The sequence below is a fragment of the Pan troglodytes genome, chromosome 6 (assembly GCF_028858775.2).
Source record: "Pan troglodytes isolate AG18354 chromosome 6, NHGRI_mPanTro3-v2.0_pri, whole genome shotgun sequence".
NCBI lineage: Eukaryota > Metazoa > Chordata > Mammalia > Primates > Hominidae > Pan > Pan troglodytes.
In genome coordinates, this window is record NC_072404.2 from 144,568,379 (window position 1) to 144,591,467 (window position 23,089).

The 23,089-nt window shown below is 46.6% G+C and overlaps 1 protein-coding gene across 3 annotated transcripts in view; it reads left to right on the forward strand.

Annotated features, from left to right (window-relative positions):
* The first annotated feature begins 10,351 nt into the window (after positions 1–10,351).
* AHCYL2 (adenosylhomocysteinase like 2) overlaps positions 10,352–23,089 on the forward strand; it is a 207,798-nt gene continuing 195,060 nt past the window's right edge. The window contains exons 1-2 of one of the 3 annotated variants that reach the window (XM_063815588.1): positions 10,352–10,632; positions 10,855–11,205. In XM_063815588.1, the coding sequence (XP_063671658.1) occupies positions 10,963–11,205 (243 nt within the window). In that variant the 5' untranslated portion in view covers positions 10,352–10,632; positions 10,855–10,962. Of the gene's footprint in view, positions 10,633–10,771; positions 11,206–23,089 lie in introns of those variants that run through there. The other 2 variants (XM_054656293.2, XM_519372.9) reach the window with 2 other exon arrangements.

A 23,089-nucleotide genomic window follows, 5' to 3' on the forward strand; every position in this document is an offset into this window, starting at 1 on the left:
GATGGGCAGGACTCCTCGAGGCATTCCTGGACCTCATCTCTGGGGGCCTCTTTCTTCTACCAGGGACATCCATCGGGCTAGATGCATTCTGATCCACAGCTTCCTCCCCTGGCCAGTCAGGGAAGCCTGTTAGCCCCACTTCCTCCAATGAAATAATCAGTAGAAGACTGGGAACTGGGGTGCAAGGGCTCAGGACTATGAGAGAAGGAGGTCTGTGTAGCAAAGGGGCTGGTGCCCACAGACTTGGCGGGTATTGTGGAGTACAGACCAGGCTTGTTTGGGGAGTACTCTTTTTTGTTGTTGTTGAAATAGAGTTTCACTCTATTGCCCAGGCTGGAGTGCAGTGGCACAATCTCAGCTCACTGCAACCTCCACCTCCTGGGTTCAAGCGTTTCTCCTGCCTCAGCCTCCCGAGTAGCTGGGATTACAGACATGCGCCACCATGCCCAGCTAATTTTTGTGGGTTTTGTGTGAGTTTTTAAATTTTATTTATTTATTTATTTATTTATTTATTTATTTATTTATTTTGAGAATGAGCCTTGCTCCATTGCCCAGGCTGGAGTGCAGTGGTGCCATCTCAGTTCACTGCAACCTCTGCCTCCCTGGTTCAAGCGATTCTCCTGCCTCAGCCCCCCAAGTAGCTGGGATTTCAGGCGCGCACTACCACACCCCACTAGTTTCTGTATTTTTAGTAGAGACAAGGTTTCTCCATGTTGGCCAGGCTGGTCCCAAACTCCTGACCTCAGGTGATCCGCCCGCCTTGTCCTCCTGAAGTGCTGGGATTACAGATGTGGGCCACTGCGCCCAGCCTAATTTTTTTTTTTTTATTTTGAGACAGAGTCTCGCTCTGTCGCCCAGGCTGGAGTGCAGTGGCACAATCTTGGCTCACTGCAAGCTCCGCCTCCCCGGTTCATGCCATTCTCCTGCATCAGCCTCCCAAGTAGCTGGGACTACAGGTGCCCGCCACCACGCCAGGCTAATTTTTTGTATTTTTAGTAGAGACGGGGTTTCACCGTGTTAGCCAGGATGGTCTCGATCTCCTGACCTCGTGATCTGCCCGCCTCGGCCTCCCAAAGTGCTGGGATTATAGGTGTGAGCCACTGTGCCCAGCCAGGAGTACTCTTTGAATGCTGCTCATGTGATGAGGACACCGCATTTTGACCATGGCCAGATTCCAGGAGAAGGGGAAAGGGAATACTAACCCATGGATTGTATTCCTAGGCACTTTACATGTGTATTAATAATAGCTAACTCTTGGCTGGGCACAGTGGCTCATGCCTGGAATTCCAGCACTTTGGGAGGCCGAGGCAGGAGGGCTGCTTGAGCCCAGAGTTTGAGACCAGCCTGGGCAACAAAGTGAGACCCCCATCTCTATAAAAGATTAAAAAATTAGCGGGGCATGGTTGTGTGCCTGTGGTCCCAGGTCCTTGGGAGTCTGAGGTGGATCGCTTGAGCCCAGGAGCTGGAGGCTGCAGTGAGCTGTGACTGCATCACTGTACTCTAGCCTGGGCAACACAGCAAGACTCTGTCTCAGAAAAAAAAAAAAGCCTCCCCCTCCCCCTCCCCCTCTCCCTCCCCCTCCCCCTCTCCCTCCCCCTCTCCCTCCCCCTCCCCCTCTCTCTTTCTTCAGTCGCCCTCTGTTGCCGAGGCTGGACTGTACTGCCGTGATCTCAGCTCGCTGCAACCTCCCTGCCTCGGGCTCCCAAGATTCTCCTGCCTCGGCCTGCCGAGTGCCTGGGATTGCAGGCACGTGCCTCCATGCCTGACTGGTTTTTGTATTTTTGGTGGAGACAGGGTTTTGCCGTGTTGACTGCGCTGGTCTCCAGCTCTTGACCTCAAGTGATCTGCCCACCTCGGCCTCCCGAGGTGCTGAGATTGCAGAGTCTTGCTCACTCAATGCTCAATGTTGCCCAGGCTGGAGTGCAGTGGCATGATCTCAGCTCGCTACAACCTCCACCTCCCAGCCGCCTGCCTTGGCCTCCGAAAGTGCTAAGATTACAGCCTCTGCCCAGCCACCACCCCATCTAGGAAGTGAGGAGCGTCTCTGCCTGGCCGCCCATCATCTGGGATGTGAGGAGCCCCTCTGCCCGGCCGCCCCGTCTGGGATGTGAGGAGTGCCTATGCCCGGCCGCCCCGTCTGGGAAGTGGGGAGCGCCTCTGCCCGGCCGTCACCCCGTCTGGGAAGTGGGGAGCGTCTCTGCCTGGCCGCCCATCGTCTGGGATGTGAGGAGCGCCTCTGCCTGGCTGCCACCCCATCTGGGAAGTGAGGAGCGCCTCTGCCCAGCTGCCCATCGTCTGGGATGTGAGGAACGCCTCTGCCCAGCCGCCACCCCGTCTGGGAAGTGAGGAGCGCCTCTGCCCGGCCCTGCTTCGTCTGGGAGGTGAGGGGCGCCTCTGCCCGGCCCCCCTTTGTCTGGGAGGTGAGGAGCACCTCTGCCCGGCTGCCCCGTCTGGGAGGTGAGGAGCGCCTCTGCCTGGCTGCCCCGTCTGGGAGGTGTACCCAACAGCTCCGAAGAGACAGTGACCATTGAGAACGGGCCATGATGACGATGGTGGTTTTGTCGAATAGAAAAGGGGGAAATGTGGGGAAAAGAAAGAGAGATCAGATTGTTACTGTGTCTGTGTAGAAAGAAGTAGACATAGGAGACTCCATTTTGTTCTGTACTAAGAAAAATTCTTCTGCCTTGGGATGCTGTTAATCTATAACCTTACCCCCAACCCCGTGCTCTCTGAAACATGCGCTGTGTCAACTCAGGGTTAAATGGATTAAGGGCGGTGCAAAATGTGCTTTGTTAAACAGATGCTTGAAGACAGCATGCTCGTTAAGAGTCATCACCACTCCCTAATCTCAAGTACCCAGGGACACAAACACTGCGGAAGGCCGCAGGGACCTCTGCCTAGGAAAACCAGAGACCTTTGTTCACGTGTTTATCTGCTGACCTTCTCTCCACTATTATCCTATGACCCTGCCACATCCCCCACTCCGAGAAACACCCAAGAATGATCAATAAATACAAAAAAAAAAAAAAAAAGCCAACTCTTAGTGGATGCTTGCCGGGTACTTCTCTAAGCACTTTGTGTACATTAATTCATCAAATTTCACAGATTCAGACCTGTGAGGCTCTGTTAACACCCCTCAAGAAACTGAGGCACAGAGAGGTTCAGTAGCTTGCCCAAGACCACACAGTAAGTGGAAATGCTGGCATTTCGTTGGCTGCAGTGGGCACTTAGCCATGGTGCTCCACTGTCTCTTGTTTAATTCAGAGAATAATAAACCAATCAGAGGAGCTCATTTTATGTGTTAGGTTGATGCAAAAGTCATTGCAGTTTTTGCCATTTTATTTTATTTTATTTTAAGTATTTTGAGACAGAGTTTCACTCTTGTTGCCCAGGCTGGAGTGCAATGGTGTGATCTCAGCTCATCACAACCTCCACCTCCAGGGTTCAAGTGTTTCTCCTGCCTTAGCCTCCCAAGTAGCTGGGATTACAGGCATGTGCCACCACACCTGGCTAATTTTGTATTTTTGGTAGAGATAGGGTTTCTCCATGTTGGTCAGGCTGGTCTCAAACTCCTGACCTCAGGTGATCCACCTGCCTTGGCTTCCCAAAGTGCTGGGATTACAGGCGTGAGCCACTGCGCCCAGCCAGTTTTTGCCATTTTAATTGGAAAATATAAGCTCAGTGAAGCAAAATGACTTGCTTGCAACCTCGCAGCTAGTGAGTGACAGACACTAGGTCCAGGCTCTTCCTGACCAGTGTCCAGGCTCTTTCCACGCTTAATCCCGCCTTTGATTTTTCTCTCTATCCAGGTTTCCTGGTTTGTGTTCCCTCTGGCCATCCCACATCCTCTTACACCTGTTCTTCTTGTTCTTCCCAGCCATTACTGCTTCCCTTAGCATTGTTACAGCTATTTTTTAGCCTTTATCAACAACAGTATTTAAAATAATGAAAGTTATCAGTGCTGTTTAAGGATCTTTTCTGAAACAAAGGAGAGTGTTACAATGTTCTTCTTTTCATCTCCAAAGACAGTTGACTACTAGTTTTCCTCCCTCCTTCTATCCTTTCTTTAGTGGGATTACTTATGTAAAGGATGGGAGATGGGGTAAAAGGGGAGTTCAATCTGGGCCTTAAAAGCTGAGAAATAGGCCAGGCACTGTGGTTCACGTCTGTAATCCCAGCATTTTGGGAGGCTGAGGTGAGAGAATCACTTGAGTCCAGGAGTTTGAGACCAGGCTGGCCAACATGGTGAAACTGTGTCTCTACAAAAAATAAATTAGCCAGACGTGGCGGTGCATGCCTATAGTCCCAGCTACTCGGGAGGCTGAGGTAGGAGGACTGCTTGAGCCCGCGAGGGTCAAGGCTGGCCGAGAACGCACCACTGCACTCCAGCCTGGGCGCTGGGCTACAGCAAGCACCACCCTGTCTCCAAAAAAACAGCTGAGAAATGTGACCTTTGTGCAGAGACTCTGTGGCCACTAGGGGGCAATGTGAGCCCACCTTTGTGAATGCAGATGTCCAGCACCATGGACACTCCCACAACCAAGAAATCTTCCAGTAGTATCCCCATGGGAGCATCAATCTCAGGACTGAACAACAGTAACCACCCTTCTACCAAAAGCTCCTGAGTGAGATCCCCAAAGAAACCCCTCAGGATCCAAGGGGAGCCTGGTTTGTGGGACTCCCAGTTTGGGGGACTCCCTGCTATGCTGTTGCCCTGAGAACACAGCTCCCCATGCGTGCCCCTTATCACAGGCTCTGCCCTCAGCTGCCTCATTGGGCCTCTTACCGTTCTTCCAAATTCAGCTGGCCTTGCCTCTGTTGGTTCCAGCTTCCTTAAAGCAGTCTGTCCACTGCCCATCTTTGTTCCTCTGTGCTTTTTTTTTTTTTTTTTTGAGACAGGGTGTCACTCTGTTGCCCATGCTGGAGTGTTGTTCCTCTGTCTGCTTTTTTTTTTTTTTTTTTTTTTGAGACAGGGTCTCACTCTGTTGCCCAGGCTGGAGTGCAGTGATGCAATGTCGGCTCACTGCAGCCTCAATTTCCTGGGTCAGGCGATGTTCCTGCCTCAGCCTCCCAAGCTGCTGGGACTACAGGTGCACATCACCATGCCAACCTAGTTTTATTTTTTGTAGAGATGGGGTCTCACTATGTTGTCCAGGCTGGTCTCAAACTTGGTCTTGGCCCAGGCGATCTTCCTGCCTTGGCCTCCCAAGGTGCTGAAATTGCAGGCATCAGCCACCGTGTTCAGCCTCTGCCTGCTTTTTTATTTTTATTTTTAGAGACAGAATCTTGCTCTGCTGCCCAGGTTGGAGGGCAGTGGTGCAATCATAGCCCACTACAGCCTCAAACTCCTGGGCTCAAAGGATCCTCCGGCCTCAGCCTCCCAAGTAGCTACAACTACAGGCATGTACCATCATGCCAGACAAATGTTATTAAAAACAAATTTTTTTTAGAGACAGGGTCTGGTCATGTTGCCTATGCTGGTCTTGAACTCCTGGCATCAAAGTGATCTTTTGCCTTGGGCTCCCAAAGTGTGGGGATTATAGGCATGAGCCACTATGCCCAGCCTACTTTTGTTTTTAAGAAATTGAAACGATATAGAAAAGTACAAAGAACAACCTAATAAACACTCATATTCCCACCACTCAGAATTATCAACTTTTTATCATTTTATCATATTTGTTTCAGATCTTTTTTTTTTTTTTAAAGAAAAGTGTAACAGATTTAGCTAAAGTACCCTTTGACCAATACCCCACCCCATTCTCCCCGCTGCTCAAAAGGAAAGCAAGCCTGGGCGCAGTGGCTAGCACGTGTAATCACAGCACTTTGGGAGGCCAAGGTGGGTGAATCGCTTGATGTCAGGAGTTTGAGACCAGCCTGGCCAACATGGTGAAACCCCATCTCTCCCAAAAATACAAAAATCAGTTGGATGTGGTGGCCCATGCCTATAATCCCAGATACTTGGGAGGCTGAGGGAGGAGAATCGCTTGAGCCTGGGAGGCGGAGGTTGCAGTGAGCCGAGATCCTGCCATTGCACTCCAGCCTGGGCAACAGTGTGAGACTCCGTCTCAAAAAAAACAAAAAACAAAAAACAAAAAACCACAAAAAAATAGGCTGGGCACGGTGGCTCATGCCTGTAACCCTAGCACTTTGGGAGGCCAAGGCAGGCAGATGGCCTGAGCTCAGAAGTTTGAGACCAGCCTGGGTAACATGGTAAAACCCCGTCTCTACTAAAATATGAAAAATTAGCTCGGCATGGTGGTGGGTGCCTTTAGTCCCAGCTACTCGGGAGGCTGAGGCAGGAGAATTGCTTGAACCTGGGAGGCGGAGGTTGCAGTGAGCCAAGAATGCGCCACTGCACTCCAGCCTAGGCAACAAGAGCGAGACTCTGTCTCCAGAAAAAAACAACCAGAAGTTTGAGACCAGCCTGGGCAACATAGCAAGAGCCCTACTCTACCAAAAACATTTTTTTTTAATTAGCCAGGTGTGGTGGTGCAAACCTGTAGTTCCAGTTACTTGGGAGGCTGAGGTGGGAGGATTGCTTGAGCCCAGGAGGCAGAGGTTGCAGTTAGCTATGATTATGCCACTGCACTCTGGCCTGGGCAGCAAGAGTGAGACTCTGTCTCGAAACAAAAAACCAAAGTTTTCTTCATATGTCTGGTGACTTTGGTTGTCTGTTCATACTCAAGAATGTGACACTAAATGGTTCACGGAAGCTCTGTGAACATGAGTATGGTCTTCAGGGCGGGTGATCTGGCTGGCTTATTTCCTTTGGAAACTCTCAATGTTAGTATCTTTGTTTTCTCTCTTGGATTGGTCAGATACCTCAGAGAAATTCTTCTTCTTTTTTTTTTTTTTTGAGACACAGTCTCGCTCTGTTGCCCAGGCTGGAGTGCCGTGGCGCAATCTTGGCTCACTGCAGTCTCTGCCTCCCAAGTTCAAGCAATTCTCCTGCCTCAGCCTCCCGAGTTGCTGGGATTACAGGCGTGTGCCACCACACCCAGCTAATTTGCGTATTTTAGTAGAGACGGGATTTCACCATTTTAGTCAGGCTGGTCTCAAACTCCTGACCTCGTGATCTGCCCGCCTTGGCCTCCCAAGTGCTGGGATTACAAGTGTGAGCCACCGTGCCTGGCCAAGAAATTCTTCTTTATTGGCTGGGCGCGGTGGCTCAGGCTTGTAATCCCAGCCCTTTGGGAGGCCGAGGTGGGCGGATCACGAGGTCAGGAGATCGAGACCATCCTGGCTAACATGGTGAAACCCCATCTCTACTAAAAATACAAAAAATTAGCCGGGTATGGTGACACGTGCCTGTAGTCCCAGCTACTCGGGAGGCTGAGGCAGGAGAATTGCTTGAACCCGGGAGGCAGAGGTTGCAGTGAGCCGAGATCATGCCACTGCACTCTAGTCTGGGCGATGGCACGAGACTCCATCTCAAAAAAAAAAAAAAGAAAAAGAAAAAAAGAAATTCTTCTTTATACCAACGTCCTGCATGGAAGTTACATTCCTGCTTGCCAGCGTTCTGGAAGCTGAATGAGCCGGGTGAAGGAAGAAGACCTACAGTCCAAATATTTCATTAAATAGTTCATAAACTGGTGCTTAATTACCCTGTTTCTAGTATGTAATTTGATCTTCAACTGTACCTGGTGTCCCTCAGCTACAAGGATGGCAGAAGCAGCAGGTATGTAGGGATGGAGTTGACAACAGGTTGAAGAATGTGTCCTGATGGTTGGCCCCAATCAGTGGTGGTGACTGGAATAAAACAGGGTATCAGTTTCATTCCAGTGCTCTAACTCCTTATATTTTATAACCATATCACATGAAGAATTAATTCATCCTCTCAGTAATCAATTCTAGTGGCAGGTAGGCAGCTGCTGCCTATGAGCTCCAACACATGCCAGGTGGCTGTACCGTAGCTCCCTTGAGCATTAGGGGGAAGAATGAAATCAGTTACAGAGCTGCTAATCTCTGCTCCGACAGCTGGAGGATGAAACTCTGGGCTGCTTTCTTTTTAACAGGAAGGAAATTCTGAAAGCCGGAATGTGAAGAAAAAACTTAAGAATCTCTTGTGTCTTGTGAGCTCTGTGGAAATGGCAGTGCTCAGATGCCTTCCGACATGTACTGTGAGGCACAAATTTGGAGATCAGGAAATGAGAGCCTCCATTCAAGGCAGGACAACCACACAGAGTGAAAAGATTTCCAAAATAGTAGGACAGGAAAGAAGATCGAGGCAGGTGATTTCTCTCCCTTCTCCTTCTTTTTTTTTTTTTTTTTTTTTTTTTTTTTTGAGACAGAGTCTCGCTCTGTTGCCCAGGCTGGAGTATAGTGGTGCAATCTCGGCTCACTGCAACCTCCACCTCCTGGGTTCAAACGATTCTCCTGCCTCAGCCTCCTGAGTAGCTGGAACTACAGGCAGAAGCCACCACGCCTGGCTAATTTTTGTATTTTTATTAGAGATGGGGTTTCACCACGTTGGCCAGGCTGGTCTCGAACTGCTGACCTCAAGTGATCCACCCGCCTCGGCCTCCCAAAGTGTTGGGATTACAGGTGTGAGCCACCATGCCTGGCCTCCTTCCTTCTCCTTGCCAGGCAAAACACAGTGACACCAAAGACTAGATGTCTAAAGAGTAGCTGTCCAATGGCTGCCTGGGTTGTTAGGGCTGTAAGTCTCTGAAACAGCTGTAAACTGTATGAACCCCTTTGCTCCTGTTTCTCTGAGAATAGAGAGGAACCCCCCCCCCCCCATAATCTGTCGCGAGTCAACTGCATTTTGTTTTTTTAAAGTATTCTTTTTTTTTTTTTTTATGAGACGGAGTCTCGCTTTGTCGCCCAGGCTGGAGTGCAGTGGGGCGATCTCTGCTCACTGCAAGCTCTGCCTCCTGGGTTCACGCCATTCTCCTGCCTCAGCCTCCCGAGTAGCTGGGACTACAGGCGCCCGCCACCACGCCCGGCTTATTTTTGTATTTTTAGTAGAGATGGGGTTTCACCGTGTTAGCCAGGATGGTCTGGATCTCCTGACCTCGTGATCTGCCTGCCTCGGCCTCCCAAAGTGCTGGGATTACAGGCTTTTTAAAGTATTCTTTACATAAAATCCTATGGCATGTGCAATTTTGTCTCTTGCTTCTTAGCTTAATGTTTTTATCATAAGCATTTATTCTGAAAGCCAGAATGCCTTGATCTTCTTTCCTGTGCTATTACGATTTTGGAAATCTTCACTTCGTGAAGTTGTCCTGCCTTGGAGTCTCTCATTTCCTGATCGCCAAATTTGTGCCTCACAGTATGTATCGGAAGGCGTCTGAGCACTGCCATTTCCACAGAGCTCACAAGTGTACCAGACACAAGAGTTTCTTAGCTTCCTCTTCACATTTTGGCTTTCAGAGTAAAGAATGAAAAAGGGAAAACCTTGTTGTTAAAAAGTATTGGCAAACAATTTTCTTTCTTTCTTCCTTTTTTTCTGGGACGGCATCTCACTCCGTTGTCCAGGCTGGAGTGCCGTGGCATGATCTTGGCTCACTGCAGCCTCTGCCTCCCAGGTTCAAGCGATTCTCCTGCCTCAGCCTCCCAAGTAGCTGGGATTTCAGGTGCCCGCCACCACGCCTGGCTAATTTTTGTATTTTTAGTAGAGACGGGGTTTCACCATGTTGGCCAGGCTGGTCTTGAAGTCCTGATCTCAAGTGATCTGCCGGCCTTGGCCTCCCAAAGTGCTGGGATTACAGACGTCAACCACTATGCCCAGCTGGCAAACGATTTTCAAAGGCTGTAACAATTGCTCTATTTGTTGGACATTAGTTTTAGACAGTTTTTTGTTATTAAAAAGGACGCTGCGGTGCATGTCTTTTTGCTTACATCCTCTAAATGTAAAATTTAAAAATAATACAGAAAAGTACAAAGTAAAAATCACCTTAAATCCCATCACTTAGGAAATTAACTACTCATATTCACTATTCATATCCCTCTATGCTGATATATGTATCTGAATTTCAGATGATTGCCCTATTAGAATTATAGGTGAAAAGATTTGGCCTCGTTTAAGGCAACGTGTAATTCCTCAGCCTTGAATTTTGATCTAGTGATACCTAACTTCTTTGAGGAATGATCTTAGCTTCCAAACCCAGAATGTGACAGAAAGCGCCACAGCAAGCAAGGTCCTACTTTATCCCTTCTAAAAACAAAACCACTGAAGTTTGGAAGGGTGCTGAATTCTCAATATCACAAAGAAAAATAAAGCCACTTCCAGCCTGGAGCCGCCGCTTCTCCTTTAAATACCCGCCCACGTGATCGCAGACGTGCACGCGCGGAGGAACTTCACGCTGTCAGAACAACGAGCCATTCCTCTACCACTTCCCCTCCCCTAAGGCTTCTTGGCGTTCCCTCCCCGGAAGTCACAACTCCTCTGGAGACTTTCTCTTCCTCATCCCCTCCGTCGAGTCACCTATCCTCCTCACTCCTTTCTGTTAGCTGCCGGCCCTAGCGCTCCCTCTCCTCGGCTGAATCTCACTTTCTGGAGGAAAGGCTGAAAGGACTACAACTCCCAGGGGACGCTGCGGGCCCCGCCCATGGGGCGCGCAGTGTAGGTCGGGGCCTGAGGTCCCACGGTCTTCTCGCCGCGTGCGGCCGGGAGCAAACGCACTACAGGTTCCGTGGCGCCTCGCGCGAGGCCAGACCGGGACGGGGCGGGGCGGGGCTGGAGGGGCCGGGACTGGCGGGCGGAGAAAGGGGGTGGGAGAGGAGGCGATGGAGGGGAGGAGTGGGGACATGGGGGAGGGAAGAGGAAGGGAGGTGGGAGGCGGGGCCGACCAAGAGCAGGAGCTGGAGTCTGAGCCGGTGGTTGCAGCGGAGGCGGTGATGTCGGTGCAGGTTGTGTCAGCCGCGGCTGCCGCCAAGGTGCCTGAGGTGGAGCTGAAGGACCTGAGCCCCTCCGAGGCGGAGTCGCAACTAGGACTGAGCACGGCCGCCGTGGGTGCCATGGCCCCCCCGGCGGGCGGTGGAGACCCTGAGGCTCCAGCTCCCGCCGCGGAGCGGCCCCCGGCCCCCGGCCCGGGCTCAGGACCCGCCGCCGCTCTCAGCCCCGCCGCCGGGAAGGTGCCTCAGGCGTCGGCCATGAAGCGGAGCGACCCACATCACCAGCACCAGCGGCACCGCGACGGCGGCGAGGCCCTGGTCAGCCCCGACGGCACCGTCACCGAGGCGCCGCGCACAGTCAAGAAGGTACTGGGGCCGGGCTGCCTCTCTAGGAGAGGAAGGGAGGGGAGGGGAACTGCAGATCCTCTCGGCACGGCGGCACCACCCTCCACGCCCTCCTTTCTGATCGCAGGACCGGAGATAGCCCTTGTCCCCTTAAACCCACTCTCTCAGAGATGCCCCCCAGCCGGCCCCTCGTGCTGGGAGCGGAGACTCCAGGAGGCACGGCCGTACTTCGCTCTGAATAACATGGAGGTAGCGCTCTCCCCTACTACTTGGAATAGGCAGCGGGAGGAGAGACACCTAATAGTACGTCCCGCGGCCCCAACACGCTCCCGGGTGTGATTTTCCAGCCTATCGGGGAGGAGACCTCGATAGTATAGAAAAACCTTACCGCTCACGGGAGTTCACACAGCAATAAGGATGAAAAGATCTTTAATACTTGGAGAACGAGTAAGGTGTAGTCACCTTGCATAGAAATCGTCAGAGTTGTCTGGTTTCCATACAGTTGATGACTTTCTGCCTTTCTGTGGCCAACCGTGGCCATACAGCAACACGATGCTGTGCCCTTCATTTCCAGCGACTGCGATATTCTCTCTTCCCTGAATATGTAAAAGGGTAATGGAGAGATTCTCCTCGCTCTTTCGTGTTAAGAGCTTTGTCCTCCCTGCTGAGTATAGTTGGTCACCAGGATTATTAGGCTGTGTATGAAGAGAATGAATGTCTTATTGATTGCTTTATTATAATCTGAAAGTGATAGGAGGAAATGCTGCTACTTTTGGGAAAGACGATCTTTGTGGGGTTTTCGGTCTTGGGCGTCAGCTTCTTTCAGACAGTTTTGAGGAGGTCTCAGAATACCAAGAAGTAACTGCCTAGGTGGCTGATAGCCCTGTATTACCCGTACATTGTCTATCCATAGTTGTCTGTCTCTCTCAAAGCTTGTCTTTCTTTCTCTCTTAAAGCTGAATCAGCACAGAAAAACAGGGCAAGTATTGGAAAAGACAGAAGTGTGGATCATATAAAAAGGGCTTACAGCTTCAATTTCCTAGACACAGTATGGGCACAGGGATTAATGTTTTTTTAAATTGTTGTGAATGGTTTTTAATTGCTTTATCAGAACAGCAACAAAGAGACGGGAAGTGTGCATTGGTTTTACTGTGTGGGACCAGCTGAATTGGAACCTTGGATCCACCATAACTTTTTGTTGTCATAGCGTCATGATTAAGGTATAGCGGATAATCCTTTCATCCTAACGATACAAATTTAGGTGATAAGTCGGAGGCAAGACTGAAGGAATTTCTGTAATGCTTTAGACAATGTCTTTGTCGTTTGTAGTATGAAACTCCTCTGGGAAGAATTAGAGTAGAAAGAGGCAGCATCCTGCAGAAATGGGTTTAAAGAAAAAAAGTAAAGTAAAAAAGAGAGGCAGCAGCAGCACCAGTGCTGGGAGTACCTAGATATGAGTCTGGAAATGCAAAGCATACTTCTGACTTGTTGAGATACTTTGTAACTTTCGTTAAGTCATTTTCTTGTGATAAAGACTGTTTTTGTCTAAACTTTGTAATTTGGTTAGATTTCTTTAGGCTAAAAGTGTTTAACAAATTGCTTTTAGAGCATGAAGTTTACAGTCAGGCAGACCTGGATTTGAAGCCTAGTACCCCCATTACTACCTTTTGGGTAATTTCTAAATTACACAAATCAGTTTCCTCTTCTATAAAATGAAAGTACTAATTATGATTGAGGATTAGAAATATTTGTAAAAGGTTTAGCATTGAGCTTGGCACATAAAGTCTTAAATGATATTCTTACTAATGCTTTTATTATGAATAATTGATTTTATTTTATTCCTCCCATCATGGCTTAAGTGCAAACCCCCATGACCGCCTCTGAAAGTTCCACACAGTTCAATATATTCTATATAAAGAAGTTAAAAAATCATGGCTCACGTCTGTAATCCCAGCACTTTGGGAAACCACGGCTGGTGGATTGCTTGAGTCCAGGAGTTCGAGACCAGTCCGGGCAACATGGTGAAAACCTCTCTCTCCAAAAAAAAAAAAAAAAAAGAGCCGGGCGTGGTGGTGTGTGCCTATAGTCCCAGCTACTCAGGAGGCTGGGGTGGGAGGATCACCTGAGCCCAGGAAGTTGAGGCTGCAATGAGCACTCTAGCCTGGGTGCTGGAGTGAGACCTTGTCTCAAAAAAAAAAAAAAAAGTTAAAAAATCAAAGACCAGCATACTGGAGTCTGTTTTTCTTAATTCTAGATGTGCTTCTTGACCACTTTCCTTGTCTTTGAACCATCTTCCTGTTTTTTCAGCACCAAATGTATGTTCCATGATTGTAGATATACTCAGCAGCCTCAAGGCTATTGTAAAGCAGGGCTGAGCTTGCCTTACAATGTTAATTGCACCAAAAAAACAACTTCTCTGCTGAAAGTTAAGCAGGTGAAGCTCTGGGCAAGGATACAGCTGGATGACGAAATTCAGGGCATTGCTGAGCTGCTTTTCAGGTGCCCAATCTTTAACCTTCTTGATATTGAATTGGCTAAATCAAAATAAGTGCCCAAGACTGCCCTTTCCCTAAGTTGAAAGTCATCTCACCAAGGGACTGCAGTGTGACATTTTGATTTGTTGAGCCTTTGTTGATTCTTAGATTGTCTATGTAAATAACCACTCTGACCTTGACTCCTCACTGTTTTTCTTATAGCATACGAAGGAACTGAGAATACTAGTATTGAAATAGCTGCCTTTGGCTGTGGAACTGGTGACTGTTGCATTTGTTTTTTAACTTTCATGTATAAACATTTATTTTAAGTCACATTTGCATAGATGGTTTTCCTTACTTCATTCACATATCATCAGTTTTCTTAGTTTTGTTACTCTGCTCAGCCACCCAAGGGAAATAAACTTTTTACAAGAGCCAGAATTCCCAAGTGCAGTAGTTAATAAGAAGGAACATATGGTGTGCAGGTTACTCAGTCACATCTTATCTTTGGCACCTGCCTCCGTCCTGTAACTTGCGATGCTCTGGGGGCCAGATCATGTTATGTGGCTATGATATATTTAATTATAATGTCCTTTTTCATAAGTTGACATCAAGTGAACCCAGCAAGCCAAAAATCTCTATAAGAAGTAATTTGGGAAATGGGAAGATAAGTTCCACAGGGAATGAGGTAGTACTAGCTGAAAGGGATTTCTTCCTTGTGTTCTTGAAAATGAGTGATAGGAGTGTTGGCGCACAGCAGGGAAAACAAGGCAGGAGAGGATTTATTTCAGAAATATTAAAACTTTCTGACAATAAGGCTGCAAGCCCAAGAACCTCAACTAGATTGTGCTTACATCAGTATCAGTAATGACCGTGTTCAAACAGACCCTTTATTGCTTTTGGCAAACATATCCACCTTCCACTGGCTTTGTTGCTGTCAGGAGAGAATGAGTTGAGCCATGTTAGCACTTCTTGTCCTGAATTGTTTAAGCTCTTGATTTGGTTAATTATAGAGTACTAAAATGGAATGTTTTGGATAAAGACATGGGAATGTGGGAGCAGTATGACTCCTTTTGCCTGTTACAAGAGTACTGCTCTGAAAAGTGTTCAGTAAGGCAATTGGCAGTTGGTCTGTAATAATAGTTACCAATAATTAGCCTTTTTTTTTTTTTTTTTTTTTTTTTTTGAGACAGAGTTTTACTCTTGGTGCCCAGGCTGGAGTGCAATGGTGCAATCTCAGCTCACTGCAACCTCCGCCTCCCGGGTTCAAGCGATTCCCCTGCCTCAGCTTCCTGAGTAGCTGGGATTACAGGCATGCACCACCATGCCCGGCTAATTTTCTATTTTCAGTAGAGATGAAGTTTCTCCATGTTGGTCAGGCTGCTTTCAAACTCCCGACCTCAGGTGACCTGCCTGCCTCGGCCTCCCAAAGTGCTGGGATTACAGATGTGAGCCATTAGCCTTTTATGTGCCAGGAGTTGTCATAGGGGTTCTGTAATCCTCACAACCATACTATGAGATGTAGGTGGCATTATTTCCATTTTATAGGTGCAGAAATGAGATCCTGGGAGGTTAAGTGCCTTGCCCAAGGTTATACATCTAGAAAGTGTCAGAGGTAGAACTTAAATCCAGGGCTGTCCGTCTCCAAAGCCCATGTCCTTTTCATTATGCCACAGTGATTCTAACTTCTTAGATGCTGAGTTCTTGCTTTCTCCCAGAGGTCTTTTAGAATACTAAGTGAACTCTAAGGCGTGTCTGTCTGGCTAAGGCTTAGGTCATCCCAAGACCAAAGTAAGGCAGGTCTGAGTTAGAGCTTTAGGAAGAGGATGGGAGAAAATTGTACAAATGTAGAACTTGAAAGAATTGTAAATTTAGAAGAGGAGAATAAAAGCATCTTATACAGAAAAGCATTTCAAGATCAATGATGCAGCTTCACACTAGTAATTTACTGATAATCTGAGAAATTTATCCATATTTTTAAAGTTATAAATAAATTTGGAGTACCTGAGGAATATACCCTTTCTTCCTGTTCAGCTAACACTTTTTCCCTATTCTTTAAGCCTCACCATCTCTATGAGTCAATCTTTGATAAGAGCTTTTGAAAATTGCAAAGGGAAGAATATTCCTACTGTATACCAGGCATTGTACTTAGAGCTTTACATATACTGTTTTATTTAATTCTTTTTTTTTTTTTTTTTTTTGAGACCAAGTCTCGCTCTGTCACCCAAGCTGGAGTGCAGTGGCGCGATCTCGGCTCACTGAAACCTCCGCCTCCCGGGTTCACGCGATTCTCCTGTCTCGCCCTCCTGAGTAGCTGGGACTACAGGTGTGTGCCACCACACCCGGCTGATTTTTTTAATTTTTAGTAGAGACTGGGTTTCACCATGTTAGCCAGGATGGTCTCGATCTTCTGACCTCGTGATCCGCCCGCCTCAGCCTCCCAAAGTGCTGGGATTACAGGCATGAGCCACTGCGCCCGGCTATTTAATTCTTTTAAGAGGCCTCGAAGATAGCTCGTGTTCTCCTTGTTTTATTGAAGAAACTGAGTGTCGAAGAGATTAAGGAATTTGTCTCAAGGTTACACAGTAATGTGATGGAACTAACAGAGCCCTAAACTGTTGCTTTTCAATTCAAATAGTACTCTGTTCGAAACTCAGGATGAACCTTCTAAATCTTTTTTTTTTTTTTTTTTTTGAGATGGAGTCTTGCTTTGTTGCCCAGGCTGGAGTGCAGTGGTGCGGTCTTGGCTCACTGCAACTTCTGCCTCCTGGGTTCAAATGATTCTTCTGCCTCAGCCTCCCGAGTAGCTGGGACTACAGGTGCACGCCACCACACCTGGCTAATTTTTGTATTTTTAGTAGAGACGAGGTTTCACCATATTGTCTAGGCTGGTCGTGAACTTCTGACCTCGTGATCCGCCTGCCTCAGCCTCCCAAAGTGCTGGGATTACAGGCGTCAGCCACCACGCCTGGCCCTAAATCTTAATCTGTGTTTTTTGGGTAGTTTTTTTGTTATTGCACTGACAGTTTCTTTTTATTTATTGCGTGGTTGAAGGTCTTACCGTGTGTTTTTGTGAGCATTTATTTTCTGAGAAAGCAGCCTGAGGTGGGCGGATCATGAGGTCAAGAGATCAAGACCATCCTGGCCAACGTGGTGAAACCCTGTCTCTACTAAAAATACAAAAAATTAGCTGGGCATGGTGGTGCACTCCTACAGTCCCAGCTACTCAGGAGGCTGAGGCAGGAGAATCACTTGAATGCTTGAATGCGGGAAGTGGAGGTTGCAGTGAGCCGAGATCATGCCACCGCGCTTCAGCCTGGCAACAGAATGAGACTCTGTCTCAAAAAAAAAAAAAAAAAAGCTGCTTTAGGAGCTGAAGTTGCAGTTGTGTGTTTGATGTCTTGAGGAAGACAATTACTACTACTACTACTACTAGTACTACCTACATTCTCAGTATCCAGTTAATTGAAGAAATGGATAGTTCATTAAAAAGGGAGAGTGAGTTTATTATATCATTTCCTTGGAAATGATTCCCTCCCCCACGAGAGAAAAAAAGTTTGTTGTAATCTTTATTCAGACCCTTTGTCAAGTTTATAAAGAATATGCAGTTTGTTTCATGGTGGTTTTTGTTTAAATAATTTAGAGAGGTACAACTGAGGCAGATGGGAAGAGAACAATCTTGGCAGTTGCCCTGATCCACTGCCCTGCTGTCATGTTTAGGTGGTAGACACAATTAGAGGAGCTGAAATTCCATTCACCCAACAAGATGTTTAGTAAACTTGATCAGATTTCTATGGAATTTGTAGGAGCTTTTTATAGTCTGAATGACCTATGGCCTGCGATTTGGTGAGAGCAGAGCAGAAAGCAGCAGTGGATTGACGTTTCTTCTGTAACAGTTCCCAACTCTAAAATTACTTTGATTAAATTAGATGATTATTTGTATGGGTTTCAGTCTCCCTTTTCCCCAGCTATATCGTGCAACAGTTCAGTTAGCTATTTCCCTCTTGGACACTTGCACTAAAAGCTGGTGATTTTATTTTCTTTTTTTTTTTCAAGGGTCTATCAGTAGAAATCTATTGGTTTGGGGCACCTAGTTCTTAGCTTAGAACCTATATAAAGGAAGGGTATTTGAACTGCTGATTGAGTTTCTCTGAGTATAGGGCTTTAGCCTTTCAGAATGTTGCAAACCTGAGGCTAAAACTAGCTTCATCTTCTCTGCACACACTTACATTCTACAGTGCTCCAAGGTGAAACTTCATCTATTGACTACCTTTTCTTGGAAACTCTTCTCTTGGCTTCAGCGACACTTATAATTGCTACCATTTACTGAATACTTACTCCGTGTCAGGAATTTCTGTCTTAGTATTTAATCCTCATGACAACTTTATCAGATGTGTAGTACTATCTTTATATTATGGATAAGAAAATATAGGCTCAAAGAGAGTAATTAACTTGTCCAAGGCTTTGTCAATGAAATGCTGGCCATAGCAATATTGGGCAGCTTTGCCTCTGTGCCAACACCCGTGCTGCTCTGACCAGACTCCCACTGAAGTCTGCTTAAGCTGCTGCTAAGACCACTTTGGATCTCACAATCTAGCCTCTTTCAAGGGGAGGCCTAAACACCATGCCTCACATCCCTGTTTGTTTCAGTCACTACCCGCCATCCGCCATCCATTATCTTCCCAATACTAATTCCTTTACCACTCTCTTAATCCTTCAGCTGATTCAATCCCTCAAACTGTTCCACCATGTTCTTTACAATATCCCCCTCCTTGATCAGCAGATTCACATGTAGTATCAGTCTCTAGCAGCAAGATCAAGTTATAAGGGCAACAGTGGCAAGTGTTAGCACTTAGTATCCAGAACTGTGATGGTGCAAACCAAGCTGCAGCATCTCCTGCTTGGCATTAGCAATCACATCTTTGCCAACCCAGTTCTGTAATTTTGAGTGTTGTTTTAGCTATGTAGCACTTAAGTTCTTCACTGAAAAAGTGACCTCATATCCTTTCTGTAAATTCTTTTTCTGTTTAATTCAGCCAGTGTTGACTTCTGCTGCTTGTAGAACTTGGAGTGATGTACAGGTTGAACCTAACCATCTACCTTCTTAGTTGCTGGCACTCATGGAGCTGAGAGTTGCTAGAGAAAATCAGCAAATCAGACAGATCGGTGTCATTAAAAATTTATAATCATCTATTTCATATGCATAATCAGCATTACCTAGCAATGTTATACATTTCTCTAGTTCACTTTCCAGCTCAATGCGAATTATTTCTTCATATTGTCTCTTTCTTTTTTCTTTTTTACTGAGACAAGGTCTCCCTCTCTCACCCAGGCTGGAGTGCAGTGGTACAGTCACAGCTCACTGTAGCCTCAAACTCCCTGGTTCAAGCAATCCTCCTGTCTCAGCCTCCTGAGTAGCCAGAACTACAGGTGTGCTACCACGCCTGGCTATTTTTTTATTTTTTTGTAGAGACGGTATCTTGCCATGTTGCAGGTCTCCAATTCCCAGGCTCAAGTGATCCTCCTGTCTCACCCTTCCAAAGTGCTGGGATTATAGGCGTTAGCCACTGTGCCTGGCCTACTGTCTCTATTTCTTTTTCTCTTTTTTTGAGATGGAATCTTGCTCTGTCCCCAGGCTGGAGTGCAGTGGCGCGATCTCCGCTCACTGCAACCTCCGCCTCCCGGGTTCAAGCGATTCTCCTGCCTCAGCCTCATGAGTAGCTGGGACTACAGGCACGCACTACCACGCCCAGCTAATTTTTGTATTTTTAGTAGAGGTGGCGTTTCACCGTGTTCGCCAGAATGGTCTCAATCTCCTGACCTCGTGATCCGCCCTCCTCAGCCTCCCAAAGTGCTGAGATTACGGGCATGAGCCACCGTGCCCAGCTCTTATTTCTAATCTCTCATATTTTCTTCTTTTTTAACCAGTCATAGGCTTTATGCCTCATTATAAAAACGGGAGCTGCTGAATGGGAATTCCTTCATTCTTTTACCTCCCAAGTCTACAAACCTACGTGCATCTGGGACTCATCTTTTTCTCCTTCATTCTGTCAAGACCAATCCCTTCACAGGTGCTGTAATCATTCTCTTCTCCCCCTCCCCCCTTCCTCCTCCTTTCTTTTTCTTTCTTTCTTCTCTCTCTCTCTTTGTTTTCATTCTTTTTTCTTCAAGAGATGAAGTCGCACTCTGTAGCCCAGGCAAGAGTGCAGTGGTGTGGTCATAGCTCATTGCACCCTCAACCTCCTGAGCTCAATAGAACCTCCCTTCTCAGCCTCCCGAGTAGCTGGGACTATAGGTGCATGCCACCATACCTGGCTAATTTTTTTATAACTTTCTTGTAGAGATGGGGTCTCTTTTTTTTCCCCCTAGACGGAGCCTTACTCTGTCACCCAGGCTGGACTGCAGTGGCACTATCTTGGCTCACTGCAACCTCCGCCTCGTGAGTTCAAGCAATTCTGCTGCCTCGGCCTCTCAAGTAGCTGGGATTACAGGCATCCGCCACTGTGCCTGGCTAATTTTTGTATTTTTAGTAGAGACGGGGTTTCACCATGTTGGCCAGGCTGGTCTGGAACTCCTGACCTTGTGATCTGCCCACCTTGGCCTCTCAAAGTGCTGGGATTACAGGCGCGAGCCCACACCTGGCCAAGATGGGGTCTCTTGCTATGTTGCCTAGGCTGGTCTTGAACTCCCAGCTTCAAGTGATCCTTCCTGCTTGGCCTTTGAAAGTACTGGGATTATAAGCATGAGCCGCTGCACCCAGCCACATTTTAAAAACTTTTTGTAGAGATGGTGTCTCACTTTGTTGCCCAGGCTGGCCTCGAATTCCTGGCTTCAAGCAGTCCTTCTGCCTCACCCTCCCAAAGTGCTGGGATTACAGGTGTGAGCCACTGTGCTTGGCCTCTCCTGTCTTAAAGAATTTCTTCCTTTGGTTTATTTCATCTTTCTACTAGGTCTTTTCCTTCAGAATTCACACTTGCCCTATTGTCTCCCATTTTGAAAACACTGTCCTTTGACCTGCATATTTTCTGTTGCTGTCATGTTTTTCTGTTCTCTTTCACAGGCATGCTTCTTAAAGGAGTTTTCAGTACATGCTATATGTGCTTTTTTCCTCTCATGAATTCCTTAACTCACTCCTGCTATAATATTCTGTTTAACCAAAACAAAACCCTCTTGCTAAAGTTGTTAATGTCCATTAGATTGGGAAACATGGGGGTCTTTTTTTTCAGTCCTCATCTTCTTGGACCTCTTAGCAGCATTTGACATTGACTACTTGTGAAACACTCTTTTCCCTTGGCTTTTGTGACACTGCTCTTTACTAGCTTCCATCTTATTTCTCTAGCTGCTCCTTCTCATTCTTCTTCTTCTTTTTTTTTTTTTTTTGAGGCAGATCTCACTGTGTTGCTCAGGCTGGAGTGCAATAGTATGATCACTGTAAACTTGAACTCCTGGGCTCAAGAGAGGCTTCCACCTCTGATCCTAAAGGACTAGGATTACAGACATGTACCACCTCATCCAGCCTCCTTCTCATTCTTCTTCTTCTTTTTCTTGATACAGGGTCTCACTGTGTCACCCAGGCTGGAGTGCAGTGGTACCATCATGGCTCACTGCAGCCTCAACTTCCCAGGCTCAAGCAATCCTCCCACCTCACCCTGTGGAGGAGCTGGGACTACAGGCACATGCCACCATGCCCAACTGATTTTTGTATTTTTTGTGGAGATGGGGTTTCGCCATATTGCCCAGGCTGGTCATGAACTCCTGGGCTCAAGTGATCTGCTCACCTCAGCCTTCCAAAGTGAGTTTTGTAATAACTTGTACATAAATAAAAGCATACTCGCTATACATTGTTTTGCAGGTTCCCTTTTTATTCAGTAGCACGTCTTAGAGCTCTTTCTGTATCAGTACCTATAGATCTGTCTCATATTTTTTAACTGCTCAATTAATTTCCTAAGTCTATATTGTTGCTTCTTAAACCATTCTTCCATTGATGCACATTTACCTTAACTTGTTTTTTCTTTCTTTATACATGGTGCTGCAGTAACTATCTGTATGCATTTTTGTGTGTGTACATGTAGAAGTGTTTCTCTAGGATCGATATCTAAAATTTTAATTTTGGGATCAACGATAGCCTTTTTTTTTTTTTTTGAGAGTTTTTTGAGACTCTGTCACCTGGGCTGGAGTGCAGTGGCATGATCTCAGCTCACTGCAACCTCCACTTCCTGGGCTCAAGCAATCCTCCCATCTCAGCCTCCTGAGTTAGCTGGGACTACAGGTACACGCTGCCACGCCCAGCTAATTTTTAATTTTAATTTTAATTTTTTTTTTTTGAGACAGTCTTGCTCTGTTGTCCAGGCTGGAGTGCAGTGGTGTGATCTCAGCTCACTGCAACCTCCGTCTTTCAGGTTCAAGCGATTCTCTCGCCTCAACCTCCCGAGTAGCTGGGATTACAGGTGTGTGCCACCACCCCTAGCTAATTTTTGTATTTTTCATAGAAACGAGGTTTCACGGTGTTGCCCAGGATGGTCTTGAACTCCTGACCTCAGGTGATCCGCCTGCCTCGGCCTCCCAAAGTGCTGGGATTATAGGTGTGAGCCAATGTACCTGGCCCAGCTAATTTCTGTGTTTTTTGTAGAGATGGGGTTTTACCATGTTGCCCATGTGGGTCTCAAACTCCTGGGCTCAAGCGATCTGCCCGCCTCAGCCTCCCAAAGAGGCATAAAACACAGTGCTTGGCCGTGTTTTAAATTAAATGCAAAATGCCATGTTGTCTTTAAAAATGTAGTACCATTTTACATATCAGCTAACGATACACGAAACAACTCTTTCACCATACATTTACCAATACTGAGTATTTTTCCATCTTTGGGGGAAAGTCTTTTACTGGTCTTTTTATAATATCTGCATTCTTCTGACAGAATGAGGCTGAGAGTATTTTCATGCATATATTGGCAATTTATATTCTTTTTCTTGTAATTCCCTGTTCATATTCATTAACAAATTATTTATTGATTGACTACTGTATGCCAAGTGCTGGGGATACAGCAGTGAACAAAACGGATAAAATCTCTGCCTTCGTATTGGATTTTTTTTTTCATGTTGGTTTTAGGAATTCTTTATATATTCTGGATATTAATTCTTTGTGTATATGTTGCAAATATTTTTTCCTACTCCATTTCTTGTTTCTTGTAACATTGTTTATGATTTTCAAAGTTTTTATAAACTTGGATTTACCAGTTTTTTTCCTTTTTGGCTTAAACATTTTGTGTCTTAGAATTGCCTTTCCAACCCCAAATTTATAAACAACATCTGTGTTTTCTTCACCTGTTTATATGGTTGTATTTATTATATTTTGGTCTTCAATCCATCTGGAATTAATTTTTGTTTGTAATGTAAAATAGGGACTATTTATAATATGAGATAGCTCTATTTGTTCC